The 21,884-nt window shown below is 33.0% G+C and overlaps 1 protein-coding gene across 5 annotated transcripts in view; it reads right to left on the bottom strand.

Annotated features, from left to right (window-relative positions):
• Window positions 1-6,583: 6,583 nt before the first annotated feature.
• The window catches only part of FUT9 (fucosyltransferase 9), a 277,570-nt gene continuing 262,269 nt past the window's right edge, over window positions 6,584-21,884 (bottom strand). For all 5 annotated transcript variants that reach the window (XM_051997419.1, XM_051997422.1, XM_051997418.1 and 2 more), the window contains one exon: window positions 6,584-19,009. In XM_051997419.1, the coding sequence (XP_051853379.1) occupies window positions 17,922-19,001 (1,080 nt within the window). In that variant the 5' untranslated portion in view covers window positions 19,002-19,009 and the 3' untranslated portion in view covers window positions 6,584-17,921. The remainder of the gene's footprint in view (window positions 19,010-21,884) is intronic.

Below are 21,884 nucleotides of genomic sequence, written 5' to 3'. Positions count from 1 at the left end.
AAAGTTGGTAATCTGTATTGGTAGTATAATGTTATGCTTTGAGGAAATTACAGATTTCTCTTAAACCAATCGGAAGCAAGCAAAATAGTCAACTAGCCTCTTTTAACTTTCATTTATTCTATATTTATCTTCTATGTCCTAATTTTTAAATATTGTCTTCCCAATTAGAATGTAAACTGATGAGGCTAGGAACTGTTTTTTGCTTTTTCTTTGTATTCCTAGTGCTTATGTAGCACACTCCCTGGCACATAGAAAACATTTCATAAATGATTGTTGATTTATTGATTGGTTTTATAGCAATGTTCTACATTAGTCAAAATAACATTTTATTTTGGCAGAAGAAAAATTCAGATTAATAGATTTTTATAGTGTTTTTTTTTAATCTGAACCTTTGACTCCATTAGTGGAGATATCTCAATGTGTGAATAAAATCTCTAACTAGTTCAAATTAGCAAATCTTCTATAAATTATTACTTGAAAGCATCCTTTGGAGCACTGCAAAGCTAAATGCCCATCTTTGCACATCAGGGTAGATATCAAATTCAGTACTAAGCTTTTTGACATCTTGATGTTAAAGTAAGCCTCCTGTCTGCCACACGGTCTTTAAGAGTTATTCTTGTTAAACATTTGTTTAACATTTGTTAAAATATTTTTTAAAAATTTAGAGCCCAATTCAACAGTCTGCTTCTTTCAAACAATAATTTAAACAATAAACTCTAGCACAATAATAGAATTCAGAATCTAGTGTTAACAGGATCCAACCTATATTTATTAGATTTTTTTAAAATGCCAACTTTTGTTTGTTGTTCTAGTTACAAATATCATGAAGGTATTCATTACACATTTAAAAAATCCAGAAAATAGCAGCTTCAATAACAAAATTAGAACTCATGTAAAAATAGTGCATCATGTAATTGTGTAGGCCAACTTAATATGATAGGAAGTTTTGCATTTTGTCCAAAAAGTCAATAAACCTCTTAAGACTGTAGTTTGTAACACATTGGTCACCAAAAATAAAATATGATAGAACTCCAAAGTACATTTTGTGGTTAGCAATATATATTAACTCTAGGACCTATTAATAACAAAGTGAGCCCTTCTCATTGATTTGTCTGGAAAACAAAAAAAGGGTATTATACACAAATTTTCTAAATAAGTAATACTTTATGCCATCTTTTTCCACTCTGTTGTGGAAAAGATAACTAAAATGGGTATTTTAATCTATACAAGGTTAAATTTATATTCATATTTTACTTTTCATTGTAATTTCATGACTTAATAAATCCTTCCTGATTTTTAAACTAGTTTAAATATATGTATATATGTGTGTGTGTATGTGTGTATACAATAAACACACATCTATTCAAATATCTGCTTTTATCAGCCATCTCTGGACTAAAACAGTTTATTGATTTCCCATTTTATTAAACCTATCCATCCCAAACCTGGCTGGGTAGGTGGTATAATGTATAGAGTGCCTCACCTATAGATGAGAAGACCTGAGGTTCAAATGGCCTCAGACACTAGCTGTGTGATACTGGGCAAGCCATTTAACTCCATTTACCTCAGTTTCCTCACCTGTAAAATGAGCTGGGAAAGAAATAGAAAACCACTCCATCTTTGCCATGAAAATCCCAAAAGGGATCATGAAGAGGTAGACGTGACTGAACAATAACAAATCCCAAATCTATGCAATCCTATTCTCCTTTTTTCTCTGCCTTCCCTTTACATTCTTTAAAAAAAAATAGACTCCCATCATACTCTTTCCATTTCATCCTCATAGAAATTTCAAATTGTGTGGAAGATGCTGTAGCCCAGGTTACTCTAATACAATGTTTTATTATTCTTTCCTTCTTCCTGCTATGCTCAGCCAAGAAAAAGAATAAACATATCCCTTTGTTTTCCCACTGACACTTCTAAACCCTTCATATGCCACCTTTTGACCTTTGAAGTTCACCTCATCCATCTATACATCTTTCAAATCTTTGTTGCTGAAATCTATTGATTTATAGGGTTTCTTTCTCCTTTCTCAAGGAGTTCAATTGTCTAGTTCATTCTTTCTTTCCAGCCCAATTCATGTTTTCACACATGGAGGCTTCTAAGTATATACATCTTGATATTCCTTCAAAGCTACTCTAGAATTTCAATTAATCAGTCTCCTCTTCTCCCTCCATCCTCCTTTCCTCCTCCCCTCCTCTGTCTTTTTTTGTCTCTATCTCTCTCTCCCTCCTGCCCTTTTCTCTGCTGATGTACTCATGTACTATTTTAGTAGGTGCTTAATAAAGCTTTTTTTACTGACTGAAATAACTGAGACAATCTCCCATTATCTCATTCTTTTCTCCATATTATTCTTCTAAATCTTCATCCATTTTTACTATTATAGCAGAGATAGTCCTTGTTGTCAAAGCTAATCCCTTCATATTGTCCCCTGATCCTAATTCCCTCCTGTCTCTTCCATTTGCTTACCCCATCACTCTTTCCATGTTTTTCTTCTAATTTTCAATTTCTTCCTGTCTGTTGACTCTTTCCATGATGCCTATAAATATGCTTTAAAAACACTTTATTTGACCTGACATAACCCTTTCCTTTTACTGCCAGACTCTCCCAAAGAATTATTAGATTCATTACCTCCACTTCCACATGCCTTAGTAACTTTTCAATCTCTTTTATTCTGGAATCTGACCCTACCACTCTACTGAAAATTCTGTTAACCCTTAACTACTAAATCTGATATCCTATTCTCAGTTCTCATCCTTGATGAGCTATCTTTAGCTGTTGGTATCATCTTTTTGACTTGAAAACTTTCTTTTGTAAGGAAATTCTTTCCTGGTACTTCTATCTATCTGACAGCTTTTTCTAAGTCTCCCCAAACTGAAACATTATTTAATTTCATGAAATGTTTATTAAATACCCTATATGTACTAGGCATGTTTTTAAATGTGGAGAATACATGGAAAAGACAAAAACAATTTGTGCCTTCAGGAATTAATAACTTACTGGAGCATATGTGTTGGTGGAGAGTGGTGATACCTAGATAAATATAACACACGTTTTAATTAATATAATATACATAGAAAGTGAATAAATAGTAACTCCTCTCTCCTCACATAATAAATCAGTTACCAAATCTCATCATTACTGCCAGACTCTCCCAAAGAATTATTAGATTCATTACCTCCACTTCCACATGCCTTAGTAACTTTTCAATCTCTTTTATTCTGGAATCTGACCCTACCACTCTACTGAAAATTCTGTTAACCCTTAACTACTAAATCTGACATCCTATTCTCAGTTCTCATCCTTGATGAGCTATCTTTAGCTCTTGGTATCATCTTTTTGACTTGAAAACTTTCTTTTGTAAGGAAATTGTGGAAATGATACTTATATAATAAATATATAACTATATACTATATAAATATAGAGTAACATATAAGATTAGAAAAGTAAAATGGAATTGTTATAAAGAATTTTAAATGCAAAAAAAGAGACAATACTTAATCATATAGGTAATAGAGAGCCATTAGAATTTATTGATGGGAAGAAAGTGACCTGCTCAGATGTAATTTGGCAATTTGGCAACTGTGGAAAAGCAGGGCAGAGATCAGTTAAAGAAGAAAAAGTCTTGAGACAGGGACACCAAATAAGAAGCTATTGTATTACATGATTTCATATATATACTTGATATCATAGTGCTTATCTTTTCCAGTGGGAAGGACTGGAGAAGAAAGATAATCTGGAATGCATAATTTTAAAAAAAGTGTAAAAAGCAATAAAATTTAAAAATATATATTTTGCAATAGTTCAAATGAAGAATGATGAGGTTCTGAACTGAAGGGGTTACAGTGAAAGTGGAAAGATTGAAATTTTAAGATTTGGTAACTGATTTTGATATATGAGGAGCAATGTGGTTATAAGCCTGGATGATTGGAAAGATAGTGGTACCTTCAATAATAATAGGAAAGTTGGCAAAAGGGGAAGGTTTTGGGGAAGGATTTTGAATGATACATGTTGAGTTTGAGGTGCCTATCAGACATAAAGTTGGAAATATCCAACAGGAAGGGCGTGATAATGGCACTGGAACTCAGAATTTAGACCTGGATTTCATCTGCACAGAGATAATCATATCCATGATATCATCAGGTGAAAGAGTGTAAAAAGTAAATAGAAGGATAGGATATTGTGGAATTTCACTTAGTTGAAAACTTAGTTGAAACTCCAACAAAGGAAAATGAGAAGGAATGATCAGTTAGAACAGAGAAAATAATGCTACACACACACACACACACACACACACACACACACAGAGGATAAAGTATCCAGGAGGAGAGGGTTGTCAGCAAGTGTCAGGGCAAATGTCAGTGAAAAAAACCATTAAATTTGACAATTAAGAGATAAATTTCAGTTGAATGGTGCAGTTAAATGAGAGATTTCAGAGAATTTAGAAAAGACTAGAGGAGATAAAATGTAGGCAACAAGCATCGTCAATTTTTTCTAGAATTTTTATTGAGAAGATGAAGAGAATGATGGGAGAGGGCATGGTAGGATCCAGTGATGATTTATTTTTTTCTGATTGTGAATGGGGGAACTTAGGCATGTTTTTAGACATTAGGAAACAATTTAGAAGATAGGGAGAGATTAAAGATGAAAGAACGAAAAAAGGAGGGAGGAAGGGAGATAAGGAGAGGTGGGGGCAATGGCAGTAGAATAATCCTCTGTAGTATTTCAGTTCATTTGTGAGTTCAGCTTCTGCATGTAAGCCCCAGAAACTTCCTATGTCTGTGGATTTGATACTCTGACTGTCCTATCTATTGGAGGTTCTTTCTAAATGAGAGTAGCTCCAAGGACATAGTTGTGGGATTCCAAAACTGGTAATGGAAACTTGAGTCTCACTTTGACCTTACACTAGAACCTTTCTAGCCTTCAGAATATTGAAAAGATGATCCTTATTCACAATTTACTAGTGTGGCACTGAAATTCAACTCTGGGGAATGATTTAGCATCTTGTTCTCTATCCATTAATATATGCTGCAGCAAAATATAATTGTACATAGAATATCCTTTGAGGCATTCTATGTTAATGTAACTCTCAGTCTAGATTTCTCCACAGTGGTCTCAAAGCTTTAAAATACAAGATGCTGATTAAAGCACTTGGTGGAGAAGGTATCCATCAGTTGGGGAATGACTGAACAAATTATGTTGTATGAATATGATAGAATATTAAATATGAATATGTAATGGAATAATGTTGTGCTAACAATTTATAGAACAGCGACATTGTGAGACTTTAAAACTCTAGTAAATGCAACTTCTAGCCATGATTCCTAAGAATTAGTGATGACAGGGCAGCTAGGTGGCACAGTGAATAGAGCACCAGCCCTGAAGTCAGGACAACCTGAGTTCAAATCTGATCTCAGACAGTTAACACTGATAAGTAATTCTGAGAATTAAGATGGTAATGGTGATGGAAGGAAGAGAATAGTTAAAAGGAAAAAGCTGGAAAGAACTTTGACATCTGAATTATAAAAAAACAGACTACTAAATCATAAAATATCAGAATTAGAAGGGATAGACCATATCCAAACAGGAATTCATTCTAAAACATTATATGAGGAGTGACTAGGTATTCTGTTAGAATTTCTAGTTAGAGGTTGTGCACTAGACCTCTCTTAATGTAAACTAAGATCACCTTAACTTTTATCATACCATTGACACATATGTATGAATACATAAATGTATAATATATATAATATATAATGTATATATGTATGTGTAGACACATACACACCACAGTGCTAATCAACTAGATAAGCCTTGTCAAGCTGATATTAATCTTTTTCTGATCTTCTAACTCAACTATCTAGCTCAGAGACAGCATATGAAAATACTTATTATGTGCCAAACATTGTGTGAAGTGTTGGGGATACAAATAGAAAATACAGAGCTTAAATTCAAAAAGCTCACATTATAATGAGGAGAGAGATTTCTGAGGGATGATGATGGAGAGAGAAAAGTATGAAAATTATAATGACAACCGAAAGATATACCTATTTTTTCTTTACTGGCCCAGTAAAATTCAGATAGAAATATTAATGATAATAATAATTAGCATTTATGTAGCACTTTAATGTTTGAAAAAGGCTTTTCAAATATTATTTCATTTTATGAAACATTAAAGAATAGCTGGTATTGAGGAGGATGGCCAGAAATATTGTATGTATATTCTTGAATCAATTTTCTGTTAGTGTCAAGATGAGAAAAGGAGAACAAGAGGAGTTTGAGAAAGGGGAGTTTGTTAACAAGAATTGGAAGTGGGAAATTCTAGAGGGCAAGATGATTGAAGGGCAGAGGAAGAAGTGGACATTACTATTGTGAAAAATGATTATCTTGCTGCATGACTTTTTTTGATTAAGAATTTTGTCATGTTTAAACTGAATATTTAATCTGTGAATTATATTTAGTTTTGAAATAATTAATTCAATACACTTAGAAGCCACAGGGAATCTGATGGTGCATGTAAGTGCTGATGGATCTCCAGAGATGAATAACTACAAGTGGAAATGTACTAAATAACCAATGGCAACGATTGTATGTTTAAATTGTTTCCTTTTATTTTAAATATACCCATTACAGCAATTTGTTAGGTATGTATAGAGCATTGTTATTTACATATCCAGTGTTTTCTCTTTAGGGATGACTCCTGGGATGACTCAGTGAGAGATTTACAAGTAATGCAGGAAATGAGACTCTTAGAAGGATATATCTTTTGCAACAAGACTGAGAAACCTTGACAAAGTTCCATATACCTCCTGGGATCCAAGTATGCATTTCTAAGGTTGGATCAGAATAAAATGTCACTAAATTAAAAATATGGCAATAACTCCATGTCTTTACTAAATCCAGAAAGACTTCAATGAGCAGGATTCACATTGCAATAAGAGTTTTGAGAGAAAAGCATTTCAGATATCATGTTCTCCTTAAATAGAGTTTGATGTATGGATCAAACAAGAGTTCTCCAAGGAGTAACTGAATGGATAGATAGGTTCTGGCATTTTGCCTTTCATGGCTTATTAAAACATCATCCAAATTAGCTTAGCTGCCTTTAAAAAACTGTATGTTATGTACATGTGATTGCAACAATAGGAATACAGTTAACTCCAGGAGAGAAAAGGAAAGGTCTGGGTTATTGTTTGTTCAATGACATATATAATAAACATCAGATACACCAGAGGGCAGATCAGCCTCATCTGTATTTATATGAACAGAGAAACTGTTGGCTCATCATTTGGGCAGATATTCTTCTACTGTGTATCAAACCTTTTTTATTGGGAAATATATATATTATATATATATGTATATGCATATTTACATATATATATTATATTGGCTATCAGATCCCTTTACTTTTCATTGAAGTTGATAAAATGATCTCACAGGAAGCTATACTTTATAGATAAATAGGATTACCACCATTTTAATGAGATTCCCTTTTAACAATTTCTTGAATGAATCATACTATGTTTTGGCTTCATTCAGTTTTGGTAAATGACTTTTCTGTACGTGACTTAAAAAAAGAAGAATGCTTTCAAAAGTACTGCACAGAATGTTTCTACACTGGCAGTGTCAAGTATATTATTTTCCCCAAATGTCCCTGAAAAAGCATATTTGTTATTACTAAGTATTCTGACCATCACTAGAATTTACAGGCTAGATGTCCATATCTAAAAATAACCAGGTAATTAAAGCAAAATACTTATGTTTGACCTGAATGTCCCATAGAATGAATGAAAAAATATAGTGTTGGGATTTCTATCTTTGGCCCAAATGATGTAAATAGACTATATTGCTTGCTATTTCTTTGTCAACTTAACTTTGTACTGTATAGATTTGGTTTCATTTTCATTTGTCAGTGGTAATAAAGAAGGCTTGCTTACTCCCTCCCCCCAATTTTTATTAATGAATTAATTTTTGTTTTGGGCCTTTGATTTTTGGCCAGAGAGTGATACTTTTTTATTATAGGAAAAATTAGCTTCCAGAGAAACAATGGATTTGTAATATGGAACTGATAAATGAGAATTATTTTTTGTATTAATAGCAATTTGATGCAAAACATTTCCAACATAGTATTCCAAGATAGAGAATCTGAACAGTGTGGAAAATTTATCACATTTCTCTGCAAAACTGTATAAAGCCAAAACAACACTGATAATTGGTCCATTGGCATCAAAGCTAATGTTTCACATAACCAAACACTCACAATGAGCTTTTGAAAGGTTTGAGTCATGCACACACATTCAAAGGAGGAGCTTGTAGATGGTTTGGAGTTGAGTACTGGCAGTGTATAAATGCTCCTGATAGAAAGAACATGCTGAACTCACCAGTTCTCTCTTTTTCTCCATTGAATATAAACCCAATTTGCGTATCTCTACTACCATCTTTCTTTTCCAACCACTTTGCATTCAAATGTGCATTGGTTACTAAAATAAGTACTCTAAAGGAAAAATTGATGCTCAATATAAAACAATTATGTCACCTTTAAGTGTGGAAAAATACTCTACAGAAAAATAAGTAGAAAAGTAATTTCTGATTAATGTGTGGTTTTATCTTTATAAAAAAAATTAAGATGAATAGTTAGTGTGCTTGGAATGGCCCTTGCGGACAATATCACAATAATACATTACAATCACACATCACAGTCATAACACTATTGTCACAATGTAATGAAATCCAAGTCAAAAATATTAATTTACAAACTGTACATTTGGCATCTGTTTCTAGGTTTTTCAGTAATTGCTTAAAAAAAAACAAAAGCAACAAAGTAGTGCAAGATTACAGTGCATTAACACAGCATAGCATAAATATCATCACAATCATTTTGAGGATGGAAATTGTTTTGAGCTTACTAATTGACTAGATGGGTTCTTAATCTTTTCTTTTTTGTGAGTTGGACCCTTTTGACAGTCTGATGAAGCCTTTAGAACTTTTCTCTAAAAGTTTTAAATGCATAAAATAAGATACATAGACTTGCAAAGGAAAAGTATAGATACATAATTATCAATTGAAATCATTGAAATATAATACCTGGCCTAGAACATGGTGACATAAAATTCCTAAATGTTACATAGCCTTGCTTTGGTAAAGTGTGATCCAAATTACTAAGCTATATAAAATCTTAATACTCTGTGATTATGGGAAATAAAAATGAATGAAGTACATGGATAACCATTAAGCTTCATGTTACCATGAATTCTAACTTTCCATTGCCTTTCTTTTATCAGTTTCAAAGTTGTGGCAAAATTAAGTAAATATCAACAATTTTCTCCTTTCTTTTCCTTATGACAGAGGCCTGAGGGTTTGATAACATAATCACAATGTAGATGGAAAAAAAAAAAAAGATGAGAAGTAAAAGTCCTTGGTTGGTCCAGAAATTAGATAGTCAGCCTCCCCTATGCATTTTTAAATGTATGACATAACTAAAAATAAGATCATAAATTTAGAGCTGGTAAGGATGTTAGAGATCATTAAGCCCTCAGTTTCTTCTATTTTATAATCAAGTAAACTGAGGTACAATATTCCAAGATAGCAAAAGAGCAGAGCCAGCGTTTGAACACAGGCCATCTCAAATTCATCTCTTTGTATGGTTATTATCCATCATCTCATTTATTTTTATCCCCTTTTTCCTTCTGCTTTCATTCCCAACATACAAATGCCTTTTGCAGATAGACAGGGCAAACATAGGCATAACTATGAACCCAAAAAGATTGGTTTATTCAGATTTACTTATCTCTGAACTGTTTAAATCGTCATGTGATCTTTCTATTAGTATTTGCCAAAGCAGACTAAGATAGGAATCATGGAATCTGCTATATTTCTTGTAGCGGAAGAATGATAGAATTTTTTATTAGCTTTGGAAAGGCCTTAGAGATCATTTAATGTAATTCTATAATTTTACAAAGAAGAAACTACATACTATAGAGGAGCTAAGTCACTTGCCCAAAGTCATATAGTGAGTCAATTGTAAACCAAACAAAACAGAAAGAGGTATTATCACTAAGCCAGTTTTTTTTTCCATTAATCGAAGTATGATTAGAATTTCTAGTAATTTCAGAAAAGAGGGATGAAAGTTCAGAAAGAGGGATGAAAACATTACATTGCCTATGTCTCTAATTTTTATGCATGGCTAGACTAGTCCTTTCAATTGTATTGTTTTGGCTGAGAAAGTAAAATGCAATGAGTAGCTGGATATACAATGTGAGAAAATTTAGGGTCAGCCTAGTTTGTTTCTGTTTTTTTTTTTCAAATAAAGAAGAAATTAAAAGTTTCATCCATTGGCTTGAGGAAATATGAACACATTGGCAAAATACTAATTGATCTTTGGATGCATTGGATATAGTGTAATATTTACTAGAATGTAATTGAACATTATTGCCAGAAGGAATGCAAGAGAGTAACTTCGTATTTTGCAGATGAAGCCAGTGAGGCTGACAAAGATTAAGTAACTTGGTCAAATGTACATAAAATTAGGTTGGGATTTTATTGGACCAAAATCTGTCCTTTGACTTCCAGTCCAAAGAGATTTCCACCATGCCGCTCTGCCTTTTTCTGTCTTTCTCATTTTTTAAATGACTTTGGTATATTCCTGAATTTCTCCACTTTTCACTTTTTAAAAAATTTCCTACCCAAAGAAGTTTGTGTGGTGCTAGAATCAATCCATGACTCATTACAATGAGTCAGATTCATCTCAAGAATAACACATAAATATAGTTTGACCTGCGGCATGACCTGGCACCATGCTTACTATTTACTTAGACATTTATTGAAAAGTCTTATACAGAATAGAGAAATATCATTTTTTTATTTCAGTAAATTGGCACAAATGCTGACATAACATTATTCTCTGCACAAATAAAACATAATGAAGAATTAGTACTTGTGAAAGAAGCCATAAGATGTTTATTCTAGAGACAGAAATCTTTTAGTCCAGAAATAAAACCTGAGTATTTTTTCTGCCTTTCTTATATCACCATGGCAGATAACTTCAAACAGTATCTCTAAATGAAGAGCTTTCTTTAACACAATGAAGATTAAATCCAAACTAAAATGTTTTCTTATCTAAATGGTATAACTTGGTTTCAGACATGTTGGTCATGTCCTAGATGAATTCTTTCATGAATGCTACTTACAACAATATTTAAGATACATAAATCTGTTCTCTCAAAAGTGGATCTCCTATTCCTTTTATACCCAGCTAATCAGACATTTTGTACTTACTGACGGGCTCTTAAAGTGAAAAACCCAAATAGGAAAGTCCTCTTCATTATAGGTCACTGGAACCACTTTTCCCTCTCTAAATGATAGTAATCTCTTCTTTGGCAATCTCTCACTAGAAGACAATACTATCTTCTATGATTGTCTTATCTATAGCACTGATGATAGTTAATAAGGTCAATATGAGCTTGAACACTTCTGTAATAGCTTCAGCATATATTTCACAGCATAGTAGGCAGTCCAGATTGTTAATTCAATCTTTAGAAGCAATTTCTGCTGAGCCTGTTTTATTGTTTCCTTTACTCATCAATCACAAAGGAATACAATCATGTGTACAAGAAGTTACCATACATATATGATATGCCTTTTTGTAGATATCACTTTTTTAGAGAAATTCACTGTGACAAAAGGATCTTGCCTAAAGTGAAATTCCAAGAAACACTTGGGTACACTAGACGTTCACAAAAAGTATAGTGCCCATTTTGACTGAAACAATAAATGCTTATTTGAAAAAGATTTTTCAAAGTATATTATCACAATCATTTTGTATTTCTAAGGTCATTCCTTTTTTTTGACCTTATACACATTTAGATAACTATTCCCTCAAGATAGCTACCTTATTTTGCCAAATGTCAAACTACCTCTTCAAAAAAATTTTATTTCTATAGTATACATTATCAATATTACTATCCTATTATGTTATTCAAAAACAAAGTGATATTATTAGGACTTGTTGATAACTATATCATTTTTGTGTCCTAAATAAATACATCTGAAATACTTTAGAATTTTACATTTAACTTCAGATGTCAAAGCACTATCACTATTTTTTTTTAACTCCATAAAAAGGATATATCAGAATTAGTTTTTAACTGGCTTTCCTTGAGTCAACAGGTTAAGCTGATTTTGTGTTAAATAAAGAGAGGGGAAATGATGCTTATCTTGTTCCTAAAAAAAGTTGAGTGATATCACCAAGAGGAATCCAATAATATTGCCCATATCCACATGCCATTTTATTTATGAAATACAAAAGTCATGATATATTTCTACTAATGTGATGTTTATTTCCTTTCCTCCTTGGTTTGTTAACCTTCAAATGTCTTTCTCAAGCTGTCTTTTCATTATCTAAGAAAAATTTTAAAGAAATAATAATATTCAGTTAACTTTTAATTATATATGTGAGTTATATTAAAGCAGATTATTAAAAAAATACTGCTTACCAGGGATTTTTAACAGTTAGGAAGAGATCATTGTATACTGCCCATATGTATTTCATGGGATGGCACATCACAAAACGGAGATGTAAAGTATGAGAGATCATCTAGTCTAGTCCCCCGTCCCCCCATTTTTTAGGTGTTAAAAACTCAATTTCAAAAGGGAGAAATCATTTACCCAAGGGTATCTATCTATTTAAGAGAAAAACCAGTATAAGAATCCAGTTGGATACCCAGTCCAAAGCTCTGTCAGCAACAACTTCAGTGTTCCTTTTTTGACTATTCATGAAGTCATTGGTTGAGGAATGAATTTACCAGGTTTTAAAATTGAAAGGATCTTGTAGAGGAGGAAATTGTGCACCATAAGAGGTGACTTGTCCATAGCAATACCACTAAATCCAAAATCACTGGAAGGCTTTATTAAACTAACCCATAAGAATGATAGTGATGGTGGTCATAAAATCATATATATTTTCATAGCATCACAATAGTTCACCTGAGAAATGCCTTATAAAATGCTATATTAATTATTGAGTCAGATTGTGCAAATTGGAAACAAAAATTTCTAAATAAAAGCCTTCATGGAAATACTGAATACCAATCTCTCTGACTACCTGAACTTAGCAATAAAATATATATAGTTGAGGCAAGTAAGAGATGACTTGCCTTTTTTCATGTGTACTATTTGTATAATAGAGATGTAACATGGGTAGGGATTATAGTGGCCATCTTGTCCAATCTTTTCATTGTGCAGATGAAGAAAATGAGGGAAAAAATGGTTTGATAAAGATAACTATGGAAAGAGTACTGGAGATGAAATCAGGAAGATTCGCGTTCAATTCTGCCCTCAGATACTTAGCTGTATAATCCATGACAATTAATTTAATCTCTGCCTTAGTTTCCTCATCTGTAAAATGGGGGATACTAATAGCATTTTTTCCCCAGGGTTCTTATGAGGATTAAATTTGTAAAGTGTTTTGCAAACCTTAAAGCACTATGAGTGTTTGCTATTATTAGCAGCTATTTTTACTCTACAAAGTCATGATATGAACCCACATTCTTTCCTTTATTTTTAATCTACAAAGTCATGATACGAACCCATATTCTTTCCTTTGTGTCACACTGTTCATTCAAATAGTCCTATCTTGAACAACATTTGTGTATTATACTTTTCCAAAGTTCTTTGAATGTATGTGACTGGTGTTACTTTGTGAAAAGAGTTATTCTATTTTAATAGCATATAGTTCAAACAAATCTCAGGATTTTTTCAGTACTTACAAAGAATTAGCTCCCTTTTTGTTTTCAGAATATCATGGTGGTAAAAAGGTAGTTTAAAAGATCTACTCCTTATTTCTGCCTGAAGAAGGGCAAATAAAGTTGATCCTCTTAAAACTGGTGTCTTAACCACCCTCCTTCATAAATCTTTTCTATTATTATGCCATAACTTGTATAGACAGCTAGGTGATCCAGTAGATAGCGTACTAGGCTTTGAATCAGGAAAACATGTTGAATTCAAATCCAGTCTCAAACACTATCTGTGAGATACTGGTAAAGTTACTTAAAGTCCATTTGATTCAGTTTCCTCATCTGTAAATGAACTTGAGAAGGAAATGGCAAACTACTCCAGTACCTTTGCCAAGAAAATTCCAAATGAGGGATCACAAAGCATGGGATACAATGGAAAATGCTAAAAAACAGTTTGTGTGATATGGGAGCATATATTATTATACTCTAATCACATAGTAGGGAAATTCAAAATAATCATTCAGTGCCCATATGTAGGTAAGAAAAATATAGCATTTTAGTCATCATTCTGAAGAGTTTTACTATCTATAGGCAAGAATTGATTTCAGACTCCCAGGGCATTGATTGGCCAAATGGATACATAACATTAAATAAAATGTGAAATTTTACTTACATTTAGTGCACATAGATCAGAACTGTGACATTTCATTTTAAAAAATCATCTGAAGAAATGAAAACTCATTCTACATCCTTCTTGATCCAAAGAAGAATCCTGTAAGCTATTTTATTATTTAAAGTCATGTAAAATATTAAGCATTTTACATTTACTGAAATGTCCTTGTGAAAGTTTAGTAGATCTCTGAGATAGGCTCTAAATTGAGAATGTCTCATTAGAAAAGAGATGAAATATAATTTCTGAACCACCAACAAATGTTTAGTTCTCTTCTCAATACTTCTACCTCTCTTTAATATCCTGATAGGCAGTTTGAAAAATGGCAGTCAAGTAGCTATTTCTACCTAACATTCTGATGTCCTCACAAAGCTTTTGCAAGAACCTGAGATGCTGAGTAAGGACTGGGGAGGCTGAAAGTCAAAGAAATAAATGTCTGGACAAGTAACTCCTATATTCCCCACCACTTGAGCTGGCTCTTAAAGTGCCAATAGGCTTTCTAAGGCTCAGCAATAGATGATATTATCCAATATTCTGTTTTAGCACTGGTACTTTTTTAGTAGAGATAAGTGTTTTGGGTTTACGTTGGTCTTCCTTTCCAATTTTGTTTTTTGGCAGTTTAGACTTAAATCTATCAAATTTATGTCTATTACAGCTTCTTTTTATATTACAGTGCTTCTAGTTTTGGAAAATTGAAGTTATCCTATCATTCTTTTGTGACCTTAGAATAAATACAATTTAAAGAAACATCAGAAGATCAGAGATGCAACTTTCATAATATTTTGGAACAAGAACACTAAAATTCTGTAGTCTGTATAATTTTTATATCCATAAAAGCATGTATAGCTTTTAGAATTTCACAAAGTATAATATTAATAGGAATTTCACAAGGTATAATAAAGGAATTTCAAATTTCAGTAAACATTATTCAATAAGCATTATTCAAAGTTACTTGAGGATGAATGCTCTCCTTTGTATTTGTATTTCCCTTAGTATGTATTGGCAGCACATTTAAACAACAAAATTCTTGAAATATCTTATCCAGAAAGACAACAAATACATTTTAGATTTAATATTTTTCTTCTGAAAAGTCAGTGTGTTTACACATGGAATTTCATTTGACTAGGGTCTTATTAAAATCTTTTCTTTATATGTTGAAACTGAGGCACAGCTGCACAATCAAGACAGCATGGTTTACCAGAAGGAGCAGTGGACAAGGATTCAGGAAATCTGGGTTCTAGCTTGACTTTGCCATTTTTGAGCTGTATGATTATGGGCAAATCACAACTTCCCTGAGACTCAGTACTCTCTTCTTTAAAATAAGAGATGATTTTTATCATTATCTTAAAACAATCTAAAGATATCTTTTAACTTAAAAGATGATCTCTAAGGTCCTTTCCATTTATGCAAGTCAATGATCTCAAGACAGAGCAGAAATATTGGTCTATTTCCTTTAATATATTAGGAACTGAAAAACTAATGCTCCTGGTTGTGGCTATGTGATTCTTTTGGAGAGATGAGTCCATTTTGGTCCTGATTATTTCATCATTATAGGCACAGCCATCGACAGTAACTTGCCCCCGAATCAGACAGTTAGGAGTAGAGGTTAACTAGATTCTTGTTCTCTTGATATCCAGGGATGCCCCCTCTATATTTATGATTGGTGATGTACCAATCAGAATAGATTGGATTTAAGGTTATTATGTTCAGTTTTTAAGCTTTCAAAGAAGTCAAGTTTAGTCTCAGGAGTTAGGCCTTTTTGAAACATGAAACAATCCTTTGTTTTTACATTTTCATTTTTTCTGACATGACAAATAATACTTTAAAAAAATATATTCAAAGTTCACGTATTTTGAAATCCTGAAATAAATTAATGTGAATTTTTCTTAAATTAGATGTTTAGATAGTCACTATTATCCAATATGAAGTAGTTATAAAAGATAAAAAGACAGTGGAGAATTCTTTAAAAAAGAAAAACAGAATCATAATCACCTTTAATCTCAGTTTTGTTAGCTACATAGAATGGAGAAATATGCTGTTTTCTTATTAAAATGAAAATTTAATTTAAAATTCACTCAACAGTACATACAAGTATGTGAATTGTAACTCAAGGGCTGGAAAGCACCCCCAAGTCATCTAGCTGTATCTTTATCTGAGTAGACTCCATTACATATATCTGACCAGAAGTTATCCAGCTTTAACCTGAAGATCTTTAGTGATGGAGAACTCAGAATCTCCAGAAGCTCTGATGAAATTAAAGTATTGAAGAGCTTTTCAGTGACACATTCCTTTGGTCCCTTCTCTACAGTTCATCCTCTCTCACTTGCTTATAACCTTGAAGATAATGTACCATGTAAATGATCACATTTGCCTTCTGTTTCTCAGGCATCTCTATAGTTCTGTAAAGCACTTAGGAACTATGGCCACAAATATCACATACAGAAAAAATACTTGAATAAAGCATGGACGAATTTTGCTCAGATACTTAGACTTATTCAAAATATAATGGGAGATAATGCCCATTCAAATAAATTAACTATATTCATTCACATCTTTAAATTTATTCAGATATTATTAACATATGCCATTACAGCAAAAATATATTGGTTTGTATGTAAATTTTTTTTACATTAAGATAACATTATTATTATTGGCATGTCTCCTACATGCCTTTTTTTTCTGCTGGGGGGAAAAGTTATCTTTTTTCATTGTAATTGGTTTATCAAGGTGGAAACAATCTGGCATTTTAGTTAAAAGTTAATAAAAATGCTATTTCTTGGAGCACAAGAATGTGAGTGAATAATTTTTTCACAGTACTCCAAAATTTTATCTGAAAATAATGAGAGTAAAAATATATAGTTGAAAAGTTATCATAATGAAATGGTAGGTCAGTTAGATTTCTGGAAAACACACTAATATTCTTTTAGAGTTTGTTCTTTTTCCCTTTTTAATACATTAATAATTCTGTCTTCACAAACATAGTATGCAAATTAAGATGAAGAGAGAGACAACTATGCCCTTTGTTAAACTCGGGAATACAAAAAAAATTAATTTTAATTCAATTGTGACATACTCCTTCCTTGTTACATTGTGGAAAAATTAAGCTACAGAGGAAAGAATTAAATGGAAATCCTCCATGACACTATAATCTGGGCCTTCATTTTCCAGATAGATCAAGCAGCTGATCAAAGTAGAACCACAACAATCAAATAACAAATTTACATTTCTGACAACCTAACCCAAATGTGGAAGAAAAAAAAACCCAACATTGATTAAAAATGATAGTAAACAATAAATTATGTTTCAGTGCAGATAATTAGGTATATACAGTATAATTTAAAATCGAGTGCTGAAGACTGCTGATGTTGATCTCTTAAAACTCTGACAAAATATAAATAAGGTACCCAAGAGAGGATGGTTGAGTCAGCTGTGGTACAGAACACAGACTGATGTCTCTCTTTTTATTATCACAGCTTGAATTAGATTCCATCAGAATCTTCTAGTTTGTGTGCAAGAGATGGCAAATGTTAATTCCAAAACCATTTCTCTAGATTGCCAACAGACTTGTACTCTTGGTGTCTCTTCACATGGTCACAAGCAGAGCATGCATGTGTTTCCCAGAACCGTGGCAGATTCACTGTGAAGCTCTTCCTCCAGTTAAAGTAACTGAGGTATAACTTATCATTTCTGTCTAGCTCCTTAAGATATTGGGCTAGCTCACTGGCAGAACTGTAATCTTCCACATGGATGAAGGAATCCCCTGGGATAAAATTCTCATAGTTTTCCCTAGATGGACCAAGCACAACAGGTACTGTACCAGCCAGAAATGCATTGTAGAGTTTTTCAGTAATGTAATCTTTGTGGATTGAGTTTTCAAAGGAAAGGTAAAATTTACAAGTAGATATGGTAGGAATCAAACTTTTATCATTCACATATTCTCCAAATGCTTGTCCATAAGTATGAATTTCAATGCTTTTACTCAGCTCACTGTAATACTTGACTCTTGCATGCTCAGGATTCCAGTTACTAACAACCCAGCACACTAGCTTCTTCTTGCTTGGCACTTCAAACACAAAGGAGTTTGTGCTTACTGTCATGAAGCCATAAGGCACTTGTATATCCGAGTCTCGGCGATAGGTCAGAGTTAGGTTGAAGAGATGTTCAATACCACTTTTCTGGGGTGTGTGGGTAGGGGATTCCAAGTTCATCCAAATCCACTTCTGGAATGGTGGCCGAGCTTGCTGGGGTAAATTAGTAAGATCCCAACTGATGTCTCGGTGATGAATCAGAACGGCATGGGATTTGTTGTAAAGGGCTCGATCGGTGGTAAGACGGCACCCGTGGATGTTGAACATTGCTTGACAGGATGAAAGGTCAAATGTCTGTCCAAAAGGCCATACCCAAATCAATATGATAGTTTCATTCAAATCATCAGTTTTGCTGGAAAAGAAATTTTTCATTTTCAAGACAGAGCTGGTTGTCTCTATGGGACCAAGGATCCAGCTGTTGGTGGGCTTGATGTAAATGAGCAAGCATGCCATGAAACAACCCAGGATAATGCAGGTGATTAAAAATGGGCGAAAAATTCCTTTGGATGTCGATGTCATAATTTTTTCTGTAAAAGAGACAAAGAAAGGAAAGCAAAGTAAAAATTCAGATCAATGAATTATGATTATGTATCCTTAAAAATGTACTTGATTAAAAAATAACTGCTTTGGCCAGATAGTATGTGCAGTGGATAGAGCACTAGCCCTGAAGTCAGGAGGACCTGAGCTCAAATGTGATCTCAGACACTTAATACTTCCTAGTTGTGTGACCCTGGGCAAATCACTTAACCCCAATTGCCTCAGGAAAAACAAACCAACCAACAAACAAACAAAAAAAGAAAAAAGAAAAGAAAATACAAATGACTTTTTAAGTGTTATCAAAACATACAGAACAAGGGTTAATTAATCTTGAGTCTCATTGGAGGGCTAGACCCCTCCAAGGAGTCCATGCATAGATTTCAGGGGGGTCCATGAACTTGGAAAAAAAAATCTTCATTTTCATTAATCTCTAAAATCTAGCATTTCTTTTTTTCATGAATGTAGATAACAAAATATTATTTTCAGAAGAGATTCATAGGTTTTACCAGTGCAAGAGGCCTGTGACACACAAAAAAGTTAAGAACTTCCTATATAGACTATTTACATAAATTAGCCCTAGCTCTATTTTTGGCAAGAATATGTTTTTTTTCCCCATTAGTTTTCCCCAACTCAGTTCCAAGTCAGAATCTAACTATTTCTCCTAGTTTCATTTCAAGCCCAAACTCAATATTTCTTTTTGAGAATTTTATCTTCCAAGTACAGTAGCTATGGCAAATCCAATTTGGGGGCGGTAGTGATGGATGACAGTGGATGTCATATGCTTAGAGTTGGAAGGCACCTTGGAGTTCACCTAGTCCCACCTTCTCATTTTACAGAGAGTTTAAATGACTTGTCCAAAATCTCAGAGGTGGCAAGTGGGAGAGCCAGGATTTGAAGGTTCTCTAACTTCAAATCCATCATTCTTTCCAGGCATCCATGCTAGTTTGGTGTACTTGTGTTATGGGGAGGGGCAGCCATTGATCCTTTTTAGCTTGGAGTCTGTGTACTTTTTCTTTAAAATTGATTATTATATTTCATAATTGGTTATTTTTATAATCTTATACATTTCTTTTTATAAATTTTGATGTATTATTCTGTGAAGAGATCTATAGGCTTCAATAAATAATGTAATATAGCATTACTATAATATATTATGATACAACAATAGAATAAGACTGATAAAGAAGTCCATGACCCACAAAAAGGGTATATTTTCAGATTTGCCAACTACTTTTGATTCCTAGGAAGAGGTGGGACATATGAAGCAGCACAAAGATAATGAAGTCCCCAGGTCATAATACACACACACACACACACACACACACACACACACACACAGCTAATGACAAGAATGGAGCTTCAGTTCACTAAGAATTTCTCCTATGCTAATTAAAGCTGGAAAGATAAGGTCTAGTCTTGAGTTATTTGAAATCACTGACCCAGGATTCAATAGTTTAATCTATTCCTAAAATTTTCTATGAGGTTAAGTCTTGAAAATTTACTGTCATTCATCAAAATGAATAGATGTAGTGAAAACACTAGTCATTGCAGTAATAAATAAGGAGGTTAGTATACTTGGAAGCACAGAATACTAGGTTCAAATTCTGACTCATATATACCAACTGTATAATCATGGTTCAAATACCAAAGCTGAATCTCAAATTACTCACCTTTAAAATGAAAAAAATAATTCCCATAGAACTTGCCTGACAATGATTGTTTTGAGACTCAAATTACATAGTTTATGTAAAGCATGTTGCAAACTTAAAACTGCAATATAAATGCCAATTTTTCTTCTTATTCAATGATGATGAGAAGGATCTGGGATCTTACTGTTTTGGGAATTACCCCTCTGGAAACTGTTTCCAATAATGCAGAGCTCATTTGAAAGTACATAGAAATTAGGTGACTAGGCAAAGATCATGCACAATTAGTAAACCAGCCCTCTTTGAATATAAAATCAGTATACCAATACCTCACATAGTCTCCAACTTTGATAATTATAATGATGATTTTGGTAATATCACGAAAATAGTCCTGTATTTACAGTCAAGGAAAGTGTTATTTTAAATTCTATGGTGCGTATTAGTGATGAGACTACACACAATATATTTAACCTCTTTGATCTTTATGTAATCCTCATCTATCACATCAGGATAAAAACTCTATGTATGTATACATTTCATAGGGTTGTTGTGTGGATCAATGGAGTTAACATATATATATATATATATATATATATATATATATATATATATATATATATATACATACACACACACACACACACACACAGTGCTTTGAACCTTATTTAAAACTGTCATTATCTTTTACTAAAATGAATAGTTCCAGACTTGGTTTCAGAAACATTTGGTTTTATCATTGACATGACTTTATGTCCAGAACCTCTACCTTTCAATCTCTTTTTTTGAACAATGTATGATTTTAAGTCATTTTTCCTCCCCAAGCTTCTTTTATACAGCTGCCAAATGGGTCTTCATAAAGCAAGATCTGAACACATCACTACCCCACTAAAAACATCTTGAGTGACTTGCTTTGGCCTCTAGAATAAATTACACAGTCCTTAGCTTAGCATTTAAAGCCCTTATAATATCTACTTGTCTCCTGAGGAACCTCTATGTGGTTCAAGAAGCAGCAGTTAGAACCAAGAAGTACAACAGGGCTATATGGTGTCACTTCATTTATTTAACTTATATGTAGACTATATCATGTGAAAATAGATGAATGAAAAGTAGGAATTAAGGCTGCCAGGAAAGATATCAACGATCTCAGATATGCAGATAATACCACTCTGATAGCATGATATTTCTTTTGGAATCTTTGGGTTAGTTTTATCCTTATGAG

Source organism: Antechinus flavipes, chromosome 4 (assembly GCF_016432865.1).
Source record: "Antechinus flavipes isolate AdamAnt ecotype Samford, QLD, Australia chromosome 4, AdamAnt_v2, whole genome shotgun sequence".
In the NCBI taxonomy this organism is placed as follows: Eukaryota; Metazoa; Chordata; class Mammalia; order Dasyuromorphia; family Dasyuridae; genus Antechinus; species Antechinus flavipes.
Note: the sequence above shows the minus strand (reverse complement) of the source record. Positions and strands in the feature narration are given on the sequence as shown.